The following is a 16,910-nucleotide window of genomic DNA, read 5'->3' as shown; positions in this document are numbered from 1 at the left end:
ATTCAGGCAGCACCTGATGAGGCTTGGAATCCTTCCACTCAAATGTTTATTAAGTACCTGCTATGTGCCAGGCATTGTGCTAGGCACAGAGAAATGGCCTGTGACCCCGAGTTGCTTACAGCAACCTGAAGAAGAGAAACCAGTAAACTAATTTCAATTTCAATTTAAATCCTGCAAGGATTTAAAGCAGGGGAGTGATGTGGTCAGATCTGGGTTTTAGGAAGACGACGCTGGCAGCCCAATGGAAGCAGGATTGGGGAAGGGCCAGGAGCTGAGTTCTTCTGTTTGACTAATTTGATGAGCAGTGATGGAGTCCTGAATTAATGAAGTGGGAAGATGTATATGATCATCACTGAGGAGGTAGAGTCAGTAAGACTTAGAGATCAGGGCAAGAGGATTAAAGGTTGCCTTGATATTTCTGAATTACAGTGAATAGACAGCAGTGGTACCATTCACCAAGACAGAGAATATGGTGGGCAGAAGAGCAGGTTTTTGAGGAGGATGACTTGGGTATTGACTGATTTGACTTTGAGCTGCCTGAAGATACCCAAATGGAGATGTCCAGCCAGCAGCTGGATGTACCAGACTGGAGTTTATCAGAGTAAAAGAGATCTGGGGCTGGAAACTAAGGCTTAGAGACAAGAGTGTAGCAGTGGGATGGAAGCCTTGGATTGGAACGAAGCCTTTATACATAAAGGTATAAAGAGCAACAGAAGGTCAAAGTCAAAGTCTCAGGAAGTACCCATCCTTATAAGCTGCTGGAAGAAGAGAGGTCTGAGAGAGGGCTATTGGGTAAGAGGACAGCTAAGGAGAATCCCCAGGAGGGAGGAGATAGCATTAACAGCACGGAGAGCCAGTAAGCTGAGAGCAAAGAAAAGGGTCTATTTTGTAGCGATTTGGTGCCCTTGATCTCAGCAATGTCTGTGGTGGTAGTGGGGAAGGCGGCAAAACCTCAGCTGAGGTGGGCTGGAGAATAAATTGGAGGTGAGGAAGGAGAGGAGTGGGTGTGGACTGCTCTTTCTTGGCTCTGAAGAAAAGCAGGTGAAGGTTGCTGTAGGAGTGAGAAGTCTTAGGATGCCAATGGACAAAGCCAGTAGAGCATAAGGTGGCTCACGAGGGGGCAGGTGAAGTAAGCTACAGGGGATCCTGAAAGAGTAGGGGGAAGGGATGCCAAGCTTAGCCTTGGCCAGCAATAGGGATCCCTTGTCTTCTGGGACAGAAAGGAAAAAGGAACGGGTAGGGCAGATGGAGATGGTTTGGGATGATGGTGGAATAAAGTGATTAGCACCTGGTGACCTCGATTGCTCATTAAATGGGAGGCAGAGTGCTCTGCTGAGTATGAGGGGGAAGTCAGGGGACAGGAGCTTGGGAAGAATAAAGACGGTTTGCAGCAGCCACTGAGAAGACGGGAGAGCGAGCCGACCGAGAACACAAGGAAAGGCCTCTGAGCAACGGCAGAGTTCCTGATTGAGGTCAGAACCTGAATCTGCAGGAGCACTGCAAGCTGCAAGCTGCAAGCTGCAAGCTGCTTGTCACAGTTTTTTTCTAGCATCACTCGGCAGCCCAAACAGAGAAGTGGAGAGTTTAAATGCTTGCGGCTGCATAGGCCGCAATGGGAGGACAGTGTGTGGTCCTGGAGGTGAGTGTCTGAACTGAGATGGAGATGAGATTGTTGGAGTCCATGGAGTCAAGGACCTGAGAGGCTGACCTGTTGAGTAAGCGCTGGAAGCCCCCAGATGGCTGGCTGTAGGATTACATATCTATATATCTGTACCTATATCTATAGATAGATAGATAGATAGATTTCTTTTTGGTTGCACTGCACGGCACGTGGGATCTTAGTTCCCTAACTAGGGATCAAACCCGTGCCCCCTACGGTGGAAGCATGGAGTCCTAACCACAGGACCTCCAGGGAACTCCCCGGCAGCAGGATTAGAAACAGGAGGATGGGGAGCCTGAGCTAGATCCTTAGGGACCTGAGATAGATAGATGCAGCAAACAAGGAGTTGAAGATGCAATAAACATATGGCGTGAGCCTCAAAGAGTTGGGTCAGGGATTTCTAAGAGGGCGGCTGAGGCATCGTGGAGAGTTCTGAGGCCTCCCAGGCAGCGGTCATGGCCTCCGCCAGGGCTATATCACTCTTGTTTTCAGACCTGATTTTTGTCAGAGTACCTCTTTCATGCATCTATCAAGGACAGTTAAATAAATGATTAAGCCAGGAACAAGAGTACTAATGAAAGACAGGTATTTCTTTCAGCCTTAGTAGTCATTGATTTTGGTTGATGTCATTCACTTTTCAGTCACTTGTTCAAGAAATATTTATTGAGTACAAACCATGTGCCAGGTACCGCTGTAGGCTAGCAAAGTCTGCACGAACTTCCCTTGTAGTGGGGTGATGAGTGACATGAGGAAAAGTAAGGGGATAAGGCAGATATGTGTACGTAAGATTTTAGATGGGCTGTTTAGAGAAGACCTCGCTGAGGAAGTGACACTTGAGCAGACCTGAAAGAAGTGAAGGAGCAAGTCATGTAGATATCTAGGGGAAGAACATTCCAGAGAAAGAGGGAGGTGCAAAGGCAGGAGGAATGTTCGGTGTATTTAGGGAGCAGCAAGGAGGCCGGCATGGCTGGAACAGGGGAAGCCAAGGGGAAGGGGGTAGGAGTTGGGGTTAGTGAGCAGGGCGAGATACAGGCAGATAATATAGAGCCTTGTAGCCCATCGTAAGGAGTTGGGCTTACTATCTGCACAAAATGGGGAACAAATGCAGGGTTTTGAGCAGACTGGTGTGAACTGGCTCAGGATTTAAAGGACTCCCCCTGACTGCTGTGAAGGGAGGAGAGTGGGAACAGAGAACCAAAGAGGAGGCTCTTGCTGTAATCTAGGCAAGAGATGATAGGAGTTGAGGCAGTGGATGTGGTAAGTGGCCTCATTTGAGACTAATTTTACATACACATGGATGATCTTTGGCGTGGTTGATGCTGAACAAATGTTTAAGCCAAGACCGACACCTTTGGCTTTTCAACTCTCACCCAAGCTCCTGTATACACTAGCCCACCAAAGAGAGCTCAGGAAGTACATGCACCCTCAGAAGTTGGGGACCCAAGGATGGTCAGGAGTGGAGATTTGCTGCAGACTCTGAGCAGACAGTCAGGGTTGCACTATCTCTTTCGCGCAGTGACTAAATGGGTAAGTAACATCTAGTGGCACTGCTAGGGGAGGGGTCCTGGTGAGTCCCTTCCACCCCAGCCCCTGGCCTGTGGGAACTGCTGCACAGGTCTTTGCTCCAATCTCCTCTCTGCCCTCCCACCGCTTAACTGTGCTGACTTGCTGGTTTAGTTTGTTTCTTTCTTCAATATGTAAGGCTTCTAGCCTTATTTAGGGATACCATCAACTCTGTGCTTTCTTTGAAAGAGTATATATAATGCATAGGATTTTGAGAGAGATGGGGGTGGAGGGAAGAGGCAGAGAGAGAAGGTATTTTTAAGAATTTGCCATGGAAAGACAAGTACATCTTAATCTTCCTCCAGGCTCAACTGAATTCCACTCTGAAGTGTTTTAGAGCAAAGCTTTGGAATCAAACAGACCCAAGACAGTACATGGAAAGCTGTTGCACAGTGGTGGGTTCAGAGTCAGAGCCACTCCTTTCCCAGACCTGGGCACTGAGGATCGGGCCCTGTGCCTGTGACCCTGACCCCCCTGTCCCAATGCAGCACCAGGAACCTAAATTGTCTGGCATCCCTAGACCAGAGGCAGCTTCCCCAAGGGGCAGGTTCTTCACTCCCTTCTACCTTGTGGAATCCTGCTCGGTTCCTTCTTGGAAAGATTCCATGAGACGGATCCAAACCATAACCAAAGGAGGAAGAAGGCAGACTGCCCCCACCCTGGGAGCTGGGGAGGGAGATGGAGCCCACACCCAGGACCAACAGGGAGGCAGAGGCAGATAATATAGCCCGATAGCCGGACACCTAAGGCTGGGGCTTGGACGCCGGGCTGAGCTGGCAGAGTGGGTAGGTCTGGGAAGCTTTCCTGAAGGGTGGGAGGGTGGATCTGGGGTCAGATCAAAGGGGCCCCCGGGCTGGGGAAAGGGCAGAGCGATCTGTTGCCTTTCTGCTAGGTTAGAACCCACCCCCATGCCCACTCTCCACTCCAAGGCAAGAACTGCCTCCTCCCAGCTTTGGAATCAATTCCCTGGGGCTCCTAGGAACCTAGCACCCGTGGGTCAGGGAGCTCATCAGAGGAGACTTGGCCCAATGAGACCACACTGCCCCCAAGCAGGGAGAAAGGCACACACTGTGTGTCCTTGACTCAGGATGGCTCCCTCTCTAGGCCAGCCACTGCAAGCTCAGTGGGAAGACTAACCAAAACTCCGGATCATCCGGAAACCTGGAAATGTGTGGCTAACAGTCCTAGAGCACTGGGATTTAGGAGGCGTGAGACCGTGGCGAGAGGTTGGCAGCTGTGAAATCCAGGAGCTGCTGGCTCCTTTGATCCCCCAGGGACGTGTCCCTGAGTATCCCAAGTGCCAAAGCTCCCGCTTGGATGTCTTTCCCAGATTGGTGGAGAAGACGCAAGCGGGGTGGGGTGGGGTGGGGGGTTGTCACAACAGTGTGTCCTCAGCCTGGCGAGCTGAAATTCACAGACACTAGCCCAGTGCCCTTTAGGAATCCAGACAGGCTGGGGGGCCCTGGTGGATGGGATGGGGTAAGGGGTACTGGGTTGGGGGATGCAGGGAGACTGTACAGTCTCTCTTTGACAGCTAACATTTTCCAGAGCTGGAGCCTACAGGGGAAAGGAAATCAGAGCTTCCCACTTCACACATCTTTTTCCCATTTTGTTCATGCTGCCCAGGGAAAGCCATTAGGGCTAGGTCAGTCTGGGGCCTCCCCCACACTCCCATGTCTCCAGCCCTGCTATAAGGAGGGGTGGGATGGCAGGGTCACTGGAAGGACAAGGCCCTAGCCTGGCAAAGGGGCCAGACTCTGAACTCTTGTATCCCTTCTTAATTCCCTGCCTGCTCAAGATGGGAGGATGGGGGCAGGGACCAGGAATCTGGGCTCCTGGGGCCCTCCCTTACTCTGCTCTAATCCCCCTGCACCTCTGATTCTGTCTCCAGGGAGTCTGGCCCCCTGGCCTGGGCCTGGTCTGCAGCAGGAAGGGCCCTGGTGTTGGGGAAGCTGGCCCTTATTACCCGACTCTTGGGGCTTCAGCCCCCTTCCTGGAGCCATTAGCACAGCTGGTTTCCATAGGCCCCTAGGAGCCAGGCTGGGGGCCAAGCTACTAGGTCTTTTTTTTTTTTTTTTTAATTTATTTTTGGCTGTGTTGGGTCTTCATTGCTGCACGCGGCTTTCTCTAGGTGCGACGAGCGGGGGATAAGCTTCGTCGCGGTGCACGGGCTTCTCATTGCGGTGGCTTCTCTTGTTGCAGAGCACTGACTCTAGGCGCGCGGGCTCAGTAGTTGTGGTGCACAGGCTTAGTTGCTCCGCAGCATGTGGGATCTTCCTGGACCAGGGCTCGAACCCGTGTCCCCTGCTCGAACCCGTGTCCCCAGATTCTTAACCACTGCGCCACCAGGGAAGTCCCAAGCTACTAGGTCTTACCTGGAGACAGTAGCTGCATTTGGGGGCTAGAGACAGGAGGGGAATGTGAGAGCTAAGGAGCTTTGAAGTGGTGTTCTCCCCAAGCTGGCCGACGTTCCTGAGTCTGACCCATCAGCCCCCTTACCCTGCCCACAGCCCCCCCACCAGGGACAGTGAGTCCAACACCCTCTTTCTGTCTCCATCCAGAACCTCAAAGCTCAGACCTGCGGCCCCCTCAGTTTCTCCTCTGGGACCTCGCCCTTCTCGCCTCCCTCCTGCCTCTTTCCTCTTCAATCCCAGAGTCTGATTATCTGGCCCAGTGCCCACCTTCTGCAGTTCAGGCCAGAAGAGGGATAGAGCACCCATCCAATCTGCAGCCTTGCCGATTTCTTTCTTCCTCCAGAAACTCCAGACCATCTCAATGGAGAGAGGGGTTCTTTACACCCCTGGCTCTTCTTCCATTTGCCGTCCTCAGAGAGTGGGAGAGGAGGCATCTGGGAGATGGTTCGGGCTCCCCAGAACCAGTTTTGGGCTAGACTGCAGGCTGTTCATCTTTTCCAGGGTTAGCCACTGTCCCCAGGTGCCATGCAAACCCAGGTGTCCAGCCTGCCAAACCTGTCATAGCTACAGCCTTCTCCCTCCTGCCTTGGGCTGCCAGGGTTAAGGGGCCAGTGCAGGGCAGGGAGTGGAAATGGCAGAGGGGTCTGGCCCTAGTCACTGCATCATAAAAGCTAAAAGGAGTTTAACTGCAGGTCTCGGTGCTGACTGACTTCTTCATCCAGCAGTGCTGCCCTGGGGGGATTCCTTCGGGGGGGGAGGGGCCACAGCTGGCCAGAGTCAGGTCCAGGCCCATCCAGCTTCAGATGCTGGCAACTGCCACCAACAGTCCCAGCCACACTGAATCCCCACCTCAGCCGGGAGGTTCTCTGAGAAGCGTGGAGGCTCCAGAGGAAGGGGAGTCGGATTTGGTGCCTTTCACTGCAGTAGGAGAGAAAACTGAGCAGGGGCCTACGTGGAGAAAGGGATGACCTCCCATGCCAGACTGGCAAGAAGCAAAGTCTAGGTGGTGGAGCCACGGTAGAGGGACAGAGAAACAAAGAGCCCAGGGTCAAGGAATAGAATCAGTGCAGTGGTGGCCAGGCCTTGTGCAGGGGGTCTCCAGGCTCTTCAGTGACTGCCCACACCTCTGCGCCTGCCCCCTGAGAAGGCGAGCAGAGCCAGGGGCCTCTCTCAGGCGAAAGAGATTCAATCCGAACACTGTCTTTAGCCAGTGCATCCCCACCTCCTCCTTCTCCCCTCCCTTGCTCAGCCCCCCCACGGCTCAGTGTGCCCAGCCCAGCCCTGAGGAAAGCGTTGGCGGAAGGAGCTGGGAACCAGGTAGCAGAGCCAAAAACAACAGAGGAGCCGCCTGGCTGCCTGGGTGCGGTGCAGATCCTCCCCTTGTCTAACTGTAATCCCTCCTATCACAGTCAGTCCCCTCCTCACACCCCGTGGCTCTGACCCTACTGGGCCATACTTACCTCCCTCTTTGCAGGGCCCTGGGGCTGGCCCCAGAGGCCACTTGTCATCCCCTACCTTTGAGTCTAGCTGCCCCTTCCCCCGGTCACTCGGATTCTCTGCTCACGTCTTCCTTAGTTCTCAGGGTCTCTCCCATGTGCCCAGATGTTCCTGGGAAATGAGTTGCCTCCTTTCTAGTTCTCTGCCTCCCAGCTTGCACTTTAGCTTGCTGGAAGCTCTTTTTTGGTCTAACTGCCATCCATCCTGTTGCAACGGCAATTTCATTTGCGGAGAATCAGAGCCGGCCTTACCAGATTTGAAAAGGGCTGGTCCCTAAACCCAGGGAGACACACGAATGGAACATCCCCTTCGGTACCGAGGATCAGAGCAGACTAGGAGGCAGGATGCTTAAGTCTACGCTCGGTGCTGAGTGGAATCCTGAGGGCTCAGGGAGGCCAGGAGACACAGCTGTCCTGCCCCAGGCACTCCCAACTCCCCTCTTCTACTTTCCGACTTCCCCACCCTCTATAGAAGTCCTGCTTTATTTGCTGCCCCTACCCTGAGTGGCAGAGACCCAGGTGTCCAGCCCCACCTGGGTTTAATTTCTACATGACTCCCAGCCAACAAACTCTGTGATCCAGCAGATGCAATAACACTGGTCAGGGTGAGGCCCTTCTACAAGTGCTGGCTTTGGCCAGAGAATCTCCTTGGTCCCAGTTGGGGGTGAGGGTGAGGGGTTCATGACACTCCCACTCTTCCCATCACTCCTCCCCCACTCAGCTTCAAGGGAATGATGGAGAGGAGTGGGGGAGCCTCCTCTTCCCAAGCCCCCAGACCCCTCAATCGTGCACGCATCTACATCTACTCACACCCACATTCTTGCAACCATTCAGAGCCTGCCCATCTCCATTCCTTGTGCAAAACCAGCCACTTTCCTCATAGCCACACTGCAACGGGAACAAATCCCCAGAGTGTTTCTTTCCTAACTCTCTCAAGCCAGTTGGTTTCCTCCCCACCCCACCCCCATCCTGCCTCTGCTCCCCCAGCTTTTCTCACCAATTAAGCACCCTCCCCCACCTGAGTCTCCAAATTCCTAGGGGGAACCCCAAGAGGAGTATGACCAAGGCTCCTAGAAAGGGGAACGCGTTGCCCCAGGAGATCTGCAGCAGATTTGGTCATAATTAAAAGGCCAGCGACACTAGGAAATTCCTTCTCCTTATGGATCCCAGCGGGAAATTAAAGCCAGTTGTGACTGAATGACTGATGCTGGCTAAACTCCTCCCCATCGCCTTGTTCCAGGGCCCTAGTCCCCGCCCCTTGCCCCTAGGCTCCCCCAGCCTCCTCTGTTAGCCCCCTTTCCCGGTACCCCCAGCCCTCTCATCCCACTGCTCCCAACCCCAGTCCCCCAACCCCCTTCCCCTGAATCTCCCCTAAGCACCCCTTACACATGAGCCTCCATGCTTCTGTGGGGTAACAGGGCTGCTGGAGGCTGAGGCATCCAGCCTAGCTGCCCGGCACCATGCTCTGGACCCTCTGCCCACCTCCCTCAGCCAGGGTTGGGGTGCGGGGGCTGAAACTCAGGCCCAGAGCTGCCAAACCACAAGCACATCTGGAAAAAATTCCCCTCCCAGCCCGACTTTCCTTTGTCTTACTTCTGTCTTTTTGGAAATTCTGGCTGCCTGGCCAGTGGGGGGAGTGAGGAAGTGAAGGGAGGGGAGTGGGCCCAGGCCTCCTTCCTCCACCCCAGGGAGCCCCCACCTCCAGCCTCTCCAGTTTCCTCAGCCAGACCACATCCCTCCTCTGTGCTCCTGCAGGTCTAGGCTCCCTCATTCTGGTTGACCATCTTTTGAGCGAGGTTTCTACATCCTTCTCACAAGGCTTGTGGGGGAGAGGGCCACCACTGGCCCTGCTCTTTTGCAGCAGGAGGGATGCATATTGAGGAGACTGGACTATTCTGGCTGGGGTCTCAAGAGGGCTGGAGTGGAGATGGACATGGGACCTGGGTGGAAGAGGTAGGGGGCAGTGAGGGGGAAGGAGAGGCAGCAGGAGTCTGCTTTCCGCCATGTTCCCTCCCCCAGCCTCTCCTCATCCCTTTGGCTGGGAGCCTGATTTCACTGTCAGAACCTAATCCCCCTCCCTTTACCTACAGCGTTGCTGGAGCCGGGTGGATGGGGGAGGAGCACAGGCTGTGCCTTAACCCCAGGCCCTAAGCACCCCCCAGGGACCACCCCCTTCCCTCCACCACCTCTGCTTTTGTCTGTCCATCCTCCGAGAGCCCTTCGACCTGCTGCCCCCTCACTTCCAGAAGACCAGGCCACCCGCACCCCCAAATAAACTCTCCCACACCAAACCTGGAACCCTAAAACCAGGCTGGAGCATCCAGCTCCCTTCTTCAGAACTGACATTTTATTGGTTATTGCAGGGTGGGACCCTGTCAAGAAGTCCTTTCTACAGTCTAATCTCCATCCCTCCTGCTCCAGAGTCACCCTAGTTGCATTATTTTTTTTTCCTACACATCCGTAATTCAGAGATTTTGCTCTTTACAGCACAGAGGCTCGACCTCCAGTGTGACTTTGGTAAATCCTCCAGCCCCTCTCCCTTGGCTCTCCTCCTCCGGGCTCCTCCCCAACTAAGGCCCCTACCTCCTTAGACCGTTCCCGGGCTCTAAGGGAAAGGGCCTAGAATCTCGGAGAGCCTGTCTTCTGCTCCACCCATGGCCACGCTGGCAGGGAGGGGCCAGGGCAGGAACCCAGGGCTGGGACCAGATGAGGGGATTTTCTTCACCGTCTCGGAAGAAGCTGGGAGGACAGCTCCGGCAGGGTGGCGGGGGTGGGGTGCGGTACGGGCATCGGGGCCACGTGCACGGATTCGCCGAGGGCAGCTGGGCTGCAGTGTCCCTCAGCGCTAGACAGGCCCCCGGGTTCCGCCCGCTCAGGGTACCGCATCCTCTGCGGTCGGCGGTCTCGAGTCTCCCGGCCTGTATCCGAGGTTCCCTGCCTGACTTCCTTTTGTTTCTCTGTCTCCTGGCCCTCTCCCCCGGGGTCTCGCTCACTCCCACTTGGGTCTCCGTGGGGAGCCGTTCCCTACCCCCTTCCTTTGATCTCCCACTTCAAAGCTGCTCGCGGCGGGGCGGCCTCTCCTTCCGCCAGTTTTACGGCTCAGAATGGTGACACCTGAGACCCCGCTCCGCCCCTTCCCCGGGGCACCCAGACTCCCCGCAACCTAGGTGGCAGCGCGGCGCGCCGAGGGTTCCGTGCCTCAGTCCCCGCCTCCCCTCCCTGCCGCCTGCTGCGATTCCCTCGGGGGTCTGGGGAGCCGAGTGACAGAGAAAGCGCCGTAATAAAGAGCTCGTGTCAAGTGATTGGCTGTGACCTCTGCCCTCCGCAGCCTGGCGCTCCAGGCTCCTGTTTAACCCTTCGATGCCCGCCCAACGCTTTAAGAAGAATGAGTCTCTTTGCTTCAACTTCCAGCGTCCGCAGGCGCTACTTGAGCCCGATACCGGGTGGGGAGTCGAGGGTGGTGGGTAGGGGGTGAAGCCCCCTCCCAGCCTCTTCGAGTTGTTCCAGTAGGGGGCGCCGTTGCCTCACTTAGGTGCCTGGCCCCTAAACCCCAGGGCTCCCCAGCCGGTCTCGAATTCGGAGCGGTCACACTGGATCCAACTCAAGCTTCAGTGGAGCCGGAGCTCGGCCGCGCATTCTCTTCCCCAGCTCTGGCTTGCAAGCAGGTGTTCACCCGCCGGTGGTGTCGCCGGGTGTCCGGCGCCAAGGAGTCGAGCGCACCGTGTCAGGTTGGGCAGGGATGGGGAACAAGCGAGGTGCGACCCTGTGCCTCGGACTGCAGGACATGAGAGCCCAGCATCTGTGCCCCGGGCCTAGCGCCCTCTCCTCTCGGTTGAGAGCCCAGTCCGAGGGCTATAGCCCTCCGTCCGCCTCCTCATCCACCCACTGGCGCGGGAGCCAGCAATCTCGGGCCCTCTCAGCGAATTCTGGACCCGCCCACTGGGCTAGATCCAGAGGACGGGGTGGGAGTGGGGGTGGGGTGGTAATGCAGGGCCGGGGCTCAAGGCCCCCCAGGTGGGGTGGAGGGGGGGGGCGGAGCGGGAGGCGGGACCACCTCATTCTTGGGCAAGGGCGGGTCCACAAAGGGTATAAAAGCTGCCCGCGCGAGAGCCCAGGCCGGCTTTAGGGTTGTCTTCAGACGAGTCCTGGTTCCTGAGTCTTACCATCTGGCGAAGGCGGTGGAGACATCTCTTTCGACTAAAGGACTCAGCGTCCAGTGCTCCAGCCGAAGGATCTAAGGGGACCGCCACTAGCACCGTCACCATGCCCAACTTCTCTGGCAACTGGAAGATCATCCGATCGGAGAACTTTGAGGATCTGCTCAAAGTTCTGGGTAAGGAGATTTTTGAGCGCCCGGGAGAGGAGAGGGGGCTCCGCCGAGGTCTCGGAGGTGGGTACGAGAAAGAAAGGGAAGTTGGAATCAGGGCGTGGGAAGCTGGGCGCCTGCATTCCCAAGAATAGGGGTCAGACGCCTGGGTCCCGGGGCGCTGAGCCCGAACACCTAAATCCTTCTTCCTCTGGCGGGGCGCCCACAGACGCCAACTCCTGCGGCGACTCAGCCTCTGAATCAAGTAGAAACCAGAAGCATGAGGTCGGTATTCCCTGGGGTGAGGCAGTGGGGTTCTCCGCAGTTCGGAAGCTGCAAACCCTGCATCCAGGCTGGGAGCCTGGGTCCCTACCCAGCCGAGCCTCCCACCCCCACCCCAGGCATTCCTGCCCCTTCCCCTTGCCCCCCGCAGGTAACCCAATCCCCGGGCAGATTCCAGATCTCTCTGTGCGGGGCTCCACCCACCAGGTGATCCGTCACCGCAGGGCCCCCAGATCCCCCTTTCAGAACTTTTCCACTCTGCTCCCCCCACCCTCCATCTGTGAGACAAATATTTTCCTACAGCGAGCAGCTCCAGAATCCTAAACTCGCTCTGGATAATTATCACTTTCTTAGATTTCAACAAATGGCTTCGTGTGAAACCCCAGCCATCCCCTCCCTTTGAGAAAATCCGAATTCTCTTCTCCCTGCCTCCCTGGAGACGGGCTGCAGCCCAGCTAGGTCTGTTGGTTAAAGGTGGAGGAAGTTGAATCTACCCAGACTTCCCTTCCCAACTCCTGTGTGCCCTCTGGTGTCTGGGGAGGAGGGGTGGGGAAAGCCTGGGCCGGCTGGGGAGAGGGCTCTGCAAAGAGATGGAGGTTAGTCAAGGACCCAGCCACTGGGAAGCCACCTGGGAACCCTGGAGCCATCCATTTCTGAACTGAACAGAGAGACCCCAGCTGGAATGAGCAGAGGGCACCCTGTGTGGGGCCGGGGGCTGTAGAAATGAGTCAGGAACTAGGAAGGGGCTGGAATGCAGTGAGGAAAGCAGGGATTTCCATCCTTCCTTACCATTAGTTCTGCTTGCAGTCTGACCACAGTATTTCTTGTAATCATGTCAGCCTTTCTTGCCCTACCCTTGTTGAAATTAAAGATCCAGGACTTCCCTGGTGGTCCAATGGGGACCCCGCACTCCCAGTGCAGGGGGCCTGGGTTTGATCCCTGGTCGGAGAACTAGATCCCGCATGCATGCCTCATGCAGCAGCCAGGATCCCGCGTGCCACCAAGATCCTGCCAAAGGATAACAATTTTCCCTTCAGAAACCTAGATGCCATTCCATCCCCCGACTTCTCTGGATTCTGGCCCCTCTCCCCAGTGGAGGAGGCAGTGGCCTGGCACACCCCCAGGCCCCAGCTGGAGGATAAGATCCCAAACCCAACCCTGTTGTCTGTCTGTCCTCAGTCTGTTTGTCCTCCCTGCGGGGTCTCTCAGAGCCACGTGCCCTCCTCAGGGCTTGCTGTGGGGCAGATTGAAAACAGACCCATTAGACAAACACAGTCCTGAATCAGCCAACGTTGGCTGAGCCTGGCCCCAGCACCACAGGTACCAGAAGCGGGCTGGAGGGGTGTCTCCTCTGGACCTAGCCTTGCTTCCGCAGGAATCTCAGTCCCTTCTCACCCCTCTTTGTCCTATGCAAGAGTCTCCCTCCTGGGGAGGGATGCTCAGGTATTTGGGGGATACCCGTCCCATCCAGTATGATGGTTAAGACACATAGCTAGCAGCTCCTGTTCCTATAACGGGAAAGATGGATAACAGGATGGACTTCCCGGGTAGCACCAGAGAGTGAAGTAGTCTTTTTGTCCAAGGAGGCGGAGTGGGATATGTCTCTTTTACCAAGTCAATTAGTCCTGGGAACCTCAGTCATTTCTCCCTGGACCCAAGAGATTGGCAGCCAAGAAGTGGGCTCCTGGGGCTCCTGAGGGACAGGGCTTCCTCCCACTCCCTTCTGTCTGGAATAGAGTGGGTCTGCTCTGGTGCCGAGGGGAAAGGGGATTTGTTTCTTCTCTAGGGACCCAGGTCTGGAGGAGGGCTAGGGGGTCTGGACCGCATTGGGAGGTAGGGAATCCCACTTGCCTGGCCCAGCCCAGCTTGGCCCCTCATCCCACCCATTGCTTCCCTGAAGCGTTCTGCTCCAGTTCAGGGCAGGAGGCCAGGCCAGGTGAAGGGTGTAGAGCTTGGACCTGGGCCCTGACTAGAGGTGCCTCCCTGCCTGCTTGACTTCCTGCCAGAGGGCTGCTCTCTCTGGCTCCTCCACTCCTTTTAAATAACTAGGGAATAGAGAGAAGGGGTCCAATCTGGGAAAGGATAGGGGGACAGGCACAGCGACTCTGAATCCACAGAGACTGAATGAGAAGACCTGACCCCTGAAGTTGGGTGGGTGTTCCTGGAGTCGGGCCCACATCAGGGGAGGGGAGGGGAGTGTCCCTTTCTGTTCCAGGAGGGCAGGTGGGCAGGAGTCCGATGCAGGGAACTTTGTCTGAGCCCCAACTCTGGCTTCTTCTTTGCCTTCCTTTTATCAGTGAAAATAACAACAACAATAAGAGTAGCTATTGTTTCCTGAAAACATATAGATGTGCCTGGCACTGCGTGTGCTAGGGCCTAAACACACATCATCCCATGTGATAGGCTCTTGAAGAAGTTACTGTCTCCATTTTACAGTTGTGGAATCTAAGGCTCAGAGAGGTTAAGCCATTTGCCCAGGGTCACCCAGCCTGCAAGGGAGGGTGAGCCAGGTGGAAATCATGGCCTAATGGATCTTATTTCACAGCCGGTGGTGTCCCCAGGCTTCTAACCATTCTGTAGGGGGAAACAGCTGTCCCACCTCTTCCCCTGCTGAGAATCCCTGCTCCTTCTCATCCTGGGGAGGGACAGAGGCTCAGCAAATAAAGGCCACAAGACAGGGGAGGTGAGTGGGCAGAGAGGGAAGTGGCCCCTACTCCAGGACGTGAGTAGTGAGGCCTGGCTGGGGAAGGCCTGCCCTGCATGTGGGCGGGGGTGCAGACGCAGTGACTCTGATGAGCCCACCCCAGCAGATGGTCTCCAGCAGGATGGACAAAGGACCAAAAGTGAGGTGAATTGAGCCAAGGTGAGCTGTCGCAGGATGAGAGGAATAGGGGGAAGCTGCCCCCAAGAACCGAGTGAAGAGCTGAGACTTGGGGATCCCGATCCAGGGCTGCTGACTCATCCAGGTGGGGCCGTAGCTAGAAGCAGAACTCCCAAGGGCGGGGCACTGCCTCTCTGTCCCTCCTCCCTGAACCCACCAGCCATCGGGGCTGTACCACCTGCCCTCCCTTCAAGGTGCTTTCTTGGACACCCAGGCAGCTTGCCCCTCTTCCCAGCCGCTCATAGTTCAGCCTGCTCCTGCTGTCCCTGGGGAGAGTGTGAGCCAGGCGCCTGGAGCACCCATAAGAGTCGAGCCTCTCCTCTCCCTCCAGGGGTGAACGTGATGCTGAGGAAGATCGCCGTGGCTGCAGCATCCAAGCCAGCAGTGGAGATCAAACAGGAGGGAGACACTTTCTACATCAAAACCTCTACCACCGTGCGTACCACAGAGATCAACTTCAATATTGGAGAAGAGTTTGAGGAGCAGACTGTGGACGGGAGACCCTGTAAGGTGCGTGCCGGGACTGGGTCCCTCAGGGTCATGGCATCTATTGCCCTGCCTCTCAACATGACATTTTCCAGTCTTTTCCTAGAGTCTTTCCTCCAGTTCCAATGCAGAAAGTCCCTAGATAGTCGTGGTGGGAAGAAAGGGGGTGCATCCCCTATACCTCTCACAGCATTGTCCCTGCTGTGGGCCCACCTCACTTGACCACCCTCTCATGCAGAGCCTGGTAAAATGGGAGAGTGAGAACAAAATGGTCTGCGAGCAGAGGCTTTTGAAGGGAGAGGGTCCCAAGACCTCCTGGACCAGAGAACTGACCAATGACGGAGAGCTGATCCTGGTAAGGCCTGCCTCCTCTCAGCTCACAGCAAGCCCAGTGCTACCTTCAGAGATTTTCCGGGACATTCCAGGGTGCAGGAGATTTAAGAACAACTGTGGCTGGTCTCCCCGTCTCCTATGAAGCTGCTGGGGCAGGACTAGGCTGTCCCTGTCCCATACAGTGTCCTTGTGCAAACGTAAAAGGGTGTCCCTTCCATTTGGAACAAAGGACGTGCGCTGAGAGGTCCCAACAGTTCTCCGCGGGGATCTTCCTGGCTTGGGGAGAAAGACTTAGGATGGACCCCTGGGGCTGTACTGTCCTCCATCCCATGATGCCCAGGCATTTTGTGACCAGCTCTTACCTGTCAGTCCTGAGCCAAGAAGTAGGTTTGGACCTGGAGGTCAAGCAGAGTACCTCCGCCCAACCCTCCTGCAACCAAACACAGGACCCAGGCTAACAATGACTTCTCCCCTTTCAGACCATGACGGCGGATGACATCGTGTGCACCAGGGTCTACGTCCGAGAGTGAGTGGCTGTGGCCCAAGAGCCGCCAGAGCCTGCCACCAGCCCATGCTCCCTGCTTCACTGCCCCATGGGCTGCCCCTCCCCCATTCCTTCCTTCTAGGCTAGCTCTCCCCTCACCCCAGTCACTTCTGGGGGTGCTAGGATGCCTCCTGCAGGGGCTCTGCTTTTCTTGGCCCCTCCTCTCCTCCCATACACCAACAAAGTGGGATGGATGGCAGGACCCCAGATCACCCGTTCCAGAATCACTCCCCCCATCCCAAGTCAGCCGTCCCAGCCCCAAGCCAGCCCAGAGCACCGTCTCTCTCTTTTTCTGCAAGGGGACCTGAGGGCCCGACTGGGAAGACCGGCCCTCTGTCTTCCACTCTTTGTCCCTGTAGCCCATACAGTGTAGAATATTTATTGGTTAATTTTATTAAAATGTTTTAGAAAATAAAACCTGTCTCTGGCTCATTGGGAAGGGGTTGGGTAAGTCACCTGAGTTCAACTTTGCCTCTAAATTGCAGTGTGAGAGAGTCGATGTTTCAGCAGCACCAGTGCGACTTACACACCTGGGAGGGAACCACCTTCCCTTCACCTTTCTCATCACCACCCCCTCATTTTCTGCTGAGTCCATGAGCATCACCTTCACTTCCCCTCCTCCAGCCTCCTTTGTCTCCTGCTCTGGCTTCCAAGGCCACCAGGGCCCCCCTGACTCTGAGCTGGCATGCTGGGGAACTGATTCCCACCTTCTCCCATGATGGTGACATAGCTTCCTCCTCCTCCAATTGTTCCTTCTCTCTCCTCCAACCCCAATCTGTGGGCGACCCTGGGCCTGGCCTTGGCTTCCCACCTGGTTCCAGACAAGCTCGTCACCGCCCACGGGCTGGCCTTGCTCTTACCCAGGTATCCTCTGTGTCTGAGACAAACCCACCTCTGCCTTGAGATCCCTCACTCTGCCCCATCTGCCCTGTCTCCTGGGTCTTC

The 16,910-nt window shown here is 56.0% G+C and overlaps 1 protein-coding gene across 2 annotated transcripts; it reads left to right on the top strand.

Annotated features, from left to right (window-relative positions):
* Positions 1-11,182: 11,182 nt before the first annotated feature.
* Positions 11,183-16,382, top strand: CRABP2 (cellular retinoic acid binding protein 2). 2 transcript variants are annotated; one of them, XM_027095016.1, is made up of 5 exons: positions 11,183-11,466; positions 11,669-14,687; positions 14,934-15,112; positions 15,327-15,443; positions 15,901-16,382. In XM_027095016.1, the coding sequence occupies exons 2-5, from the start codon at positions 14,600-14,602 to the stop codon at positions 15,949-15,951; spliced, it is 435 nt and encodes a 144-aa protein (XP_026950817.1). In that variant the 5' UTR covers positions 11,183-11,466; positions 11,669-14,599; the 3' UTR covers positions 15,952-16,382. The 2 variants fall into 2 exon arrangements, with proteins under 2 accessions (XP_026950817.1, XP_026950818.1); XM_027095017.1 differs by lacking the exon at positions 11,669-14,687 and having other exon boundaries at positions 11,201-11,466.
* Positions 16,383-16,910: the final 528 nt, after the last annotated feature.

This window comes from Aethalodelphis obliquidens, unplaced genomic scaffold (assembly GCF_003676395.1).
Source record: "Aethalodelphis obliquidens isolate GAN/ISIS:26980383/991018 unplaced genomic scaffold, ASM367639v1 scaffold90, whole genome shotgun sequence".
Lineage (NCBI taxonomy): Eukaryota > Metazoa > Chordata > Mammalia > Artiodactyla > Delphinidae > Aethalodelphis > Aethalodelphis obliquidens.
The sequence above is the reverse complement of the archived record's forward strand: the minus strand, read 5'-3'. Positions and strand labels throughout refer to the sequence as shown.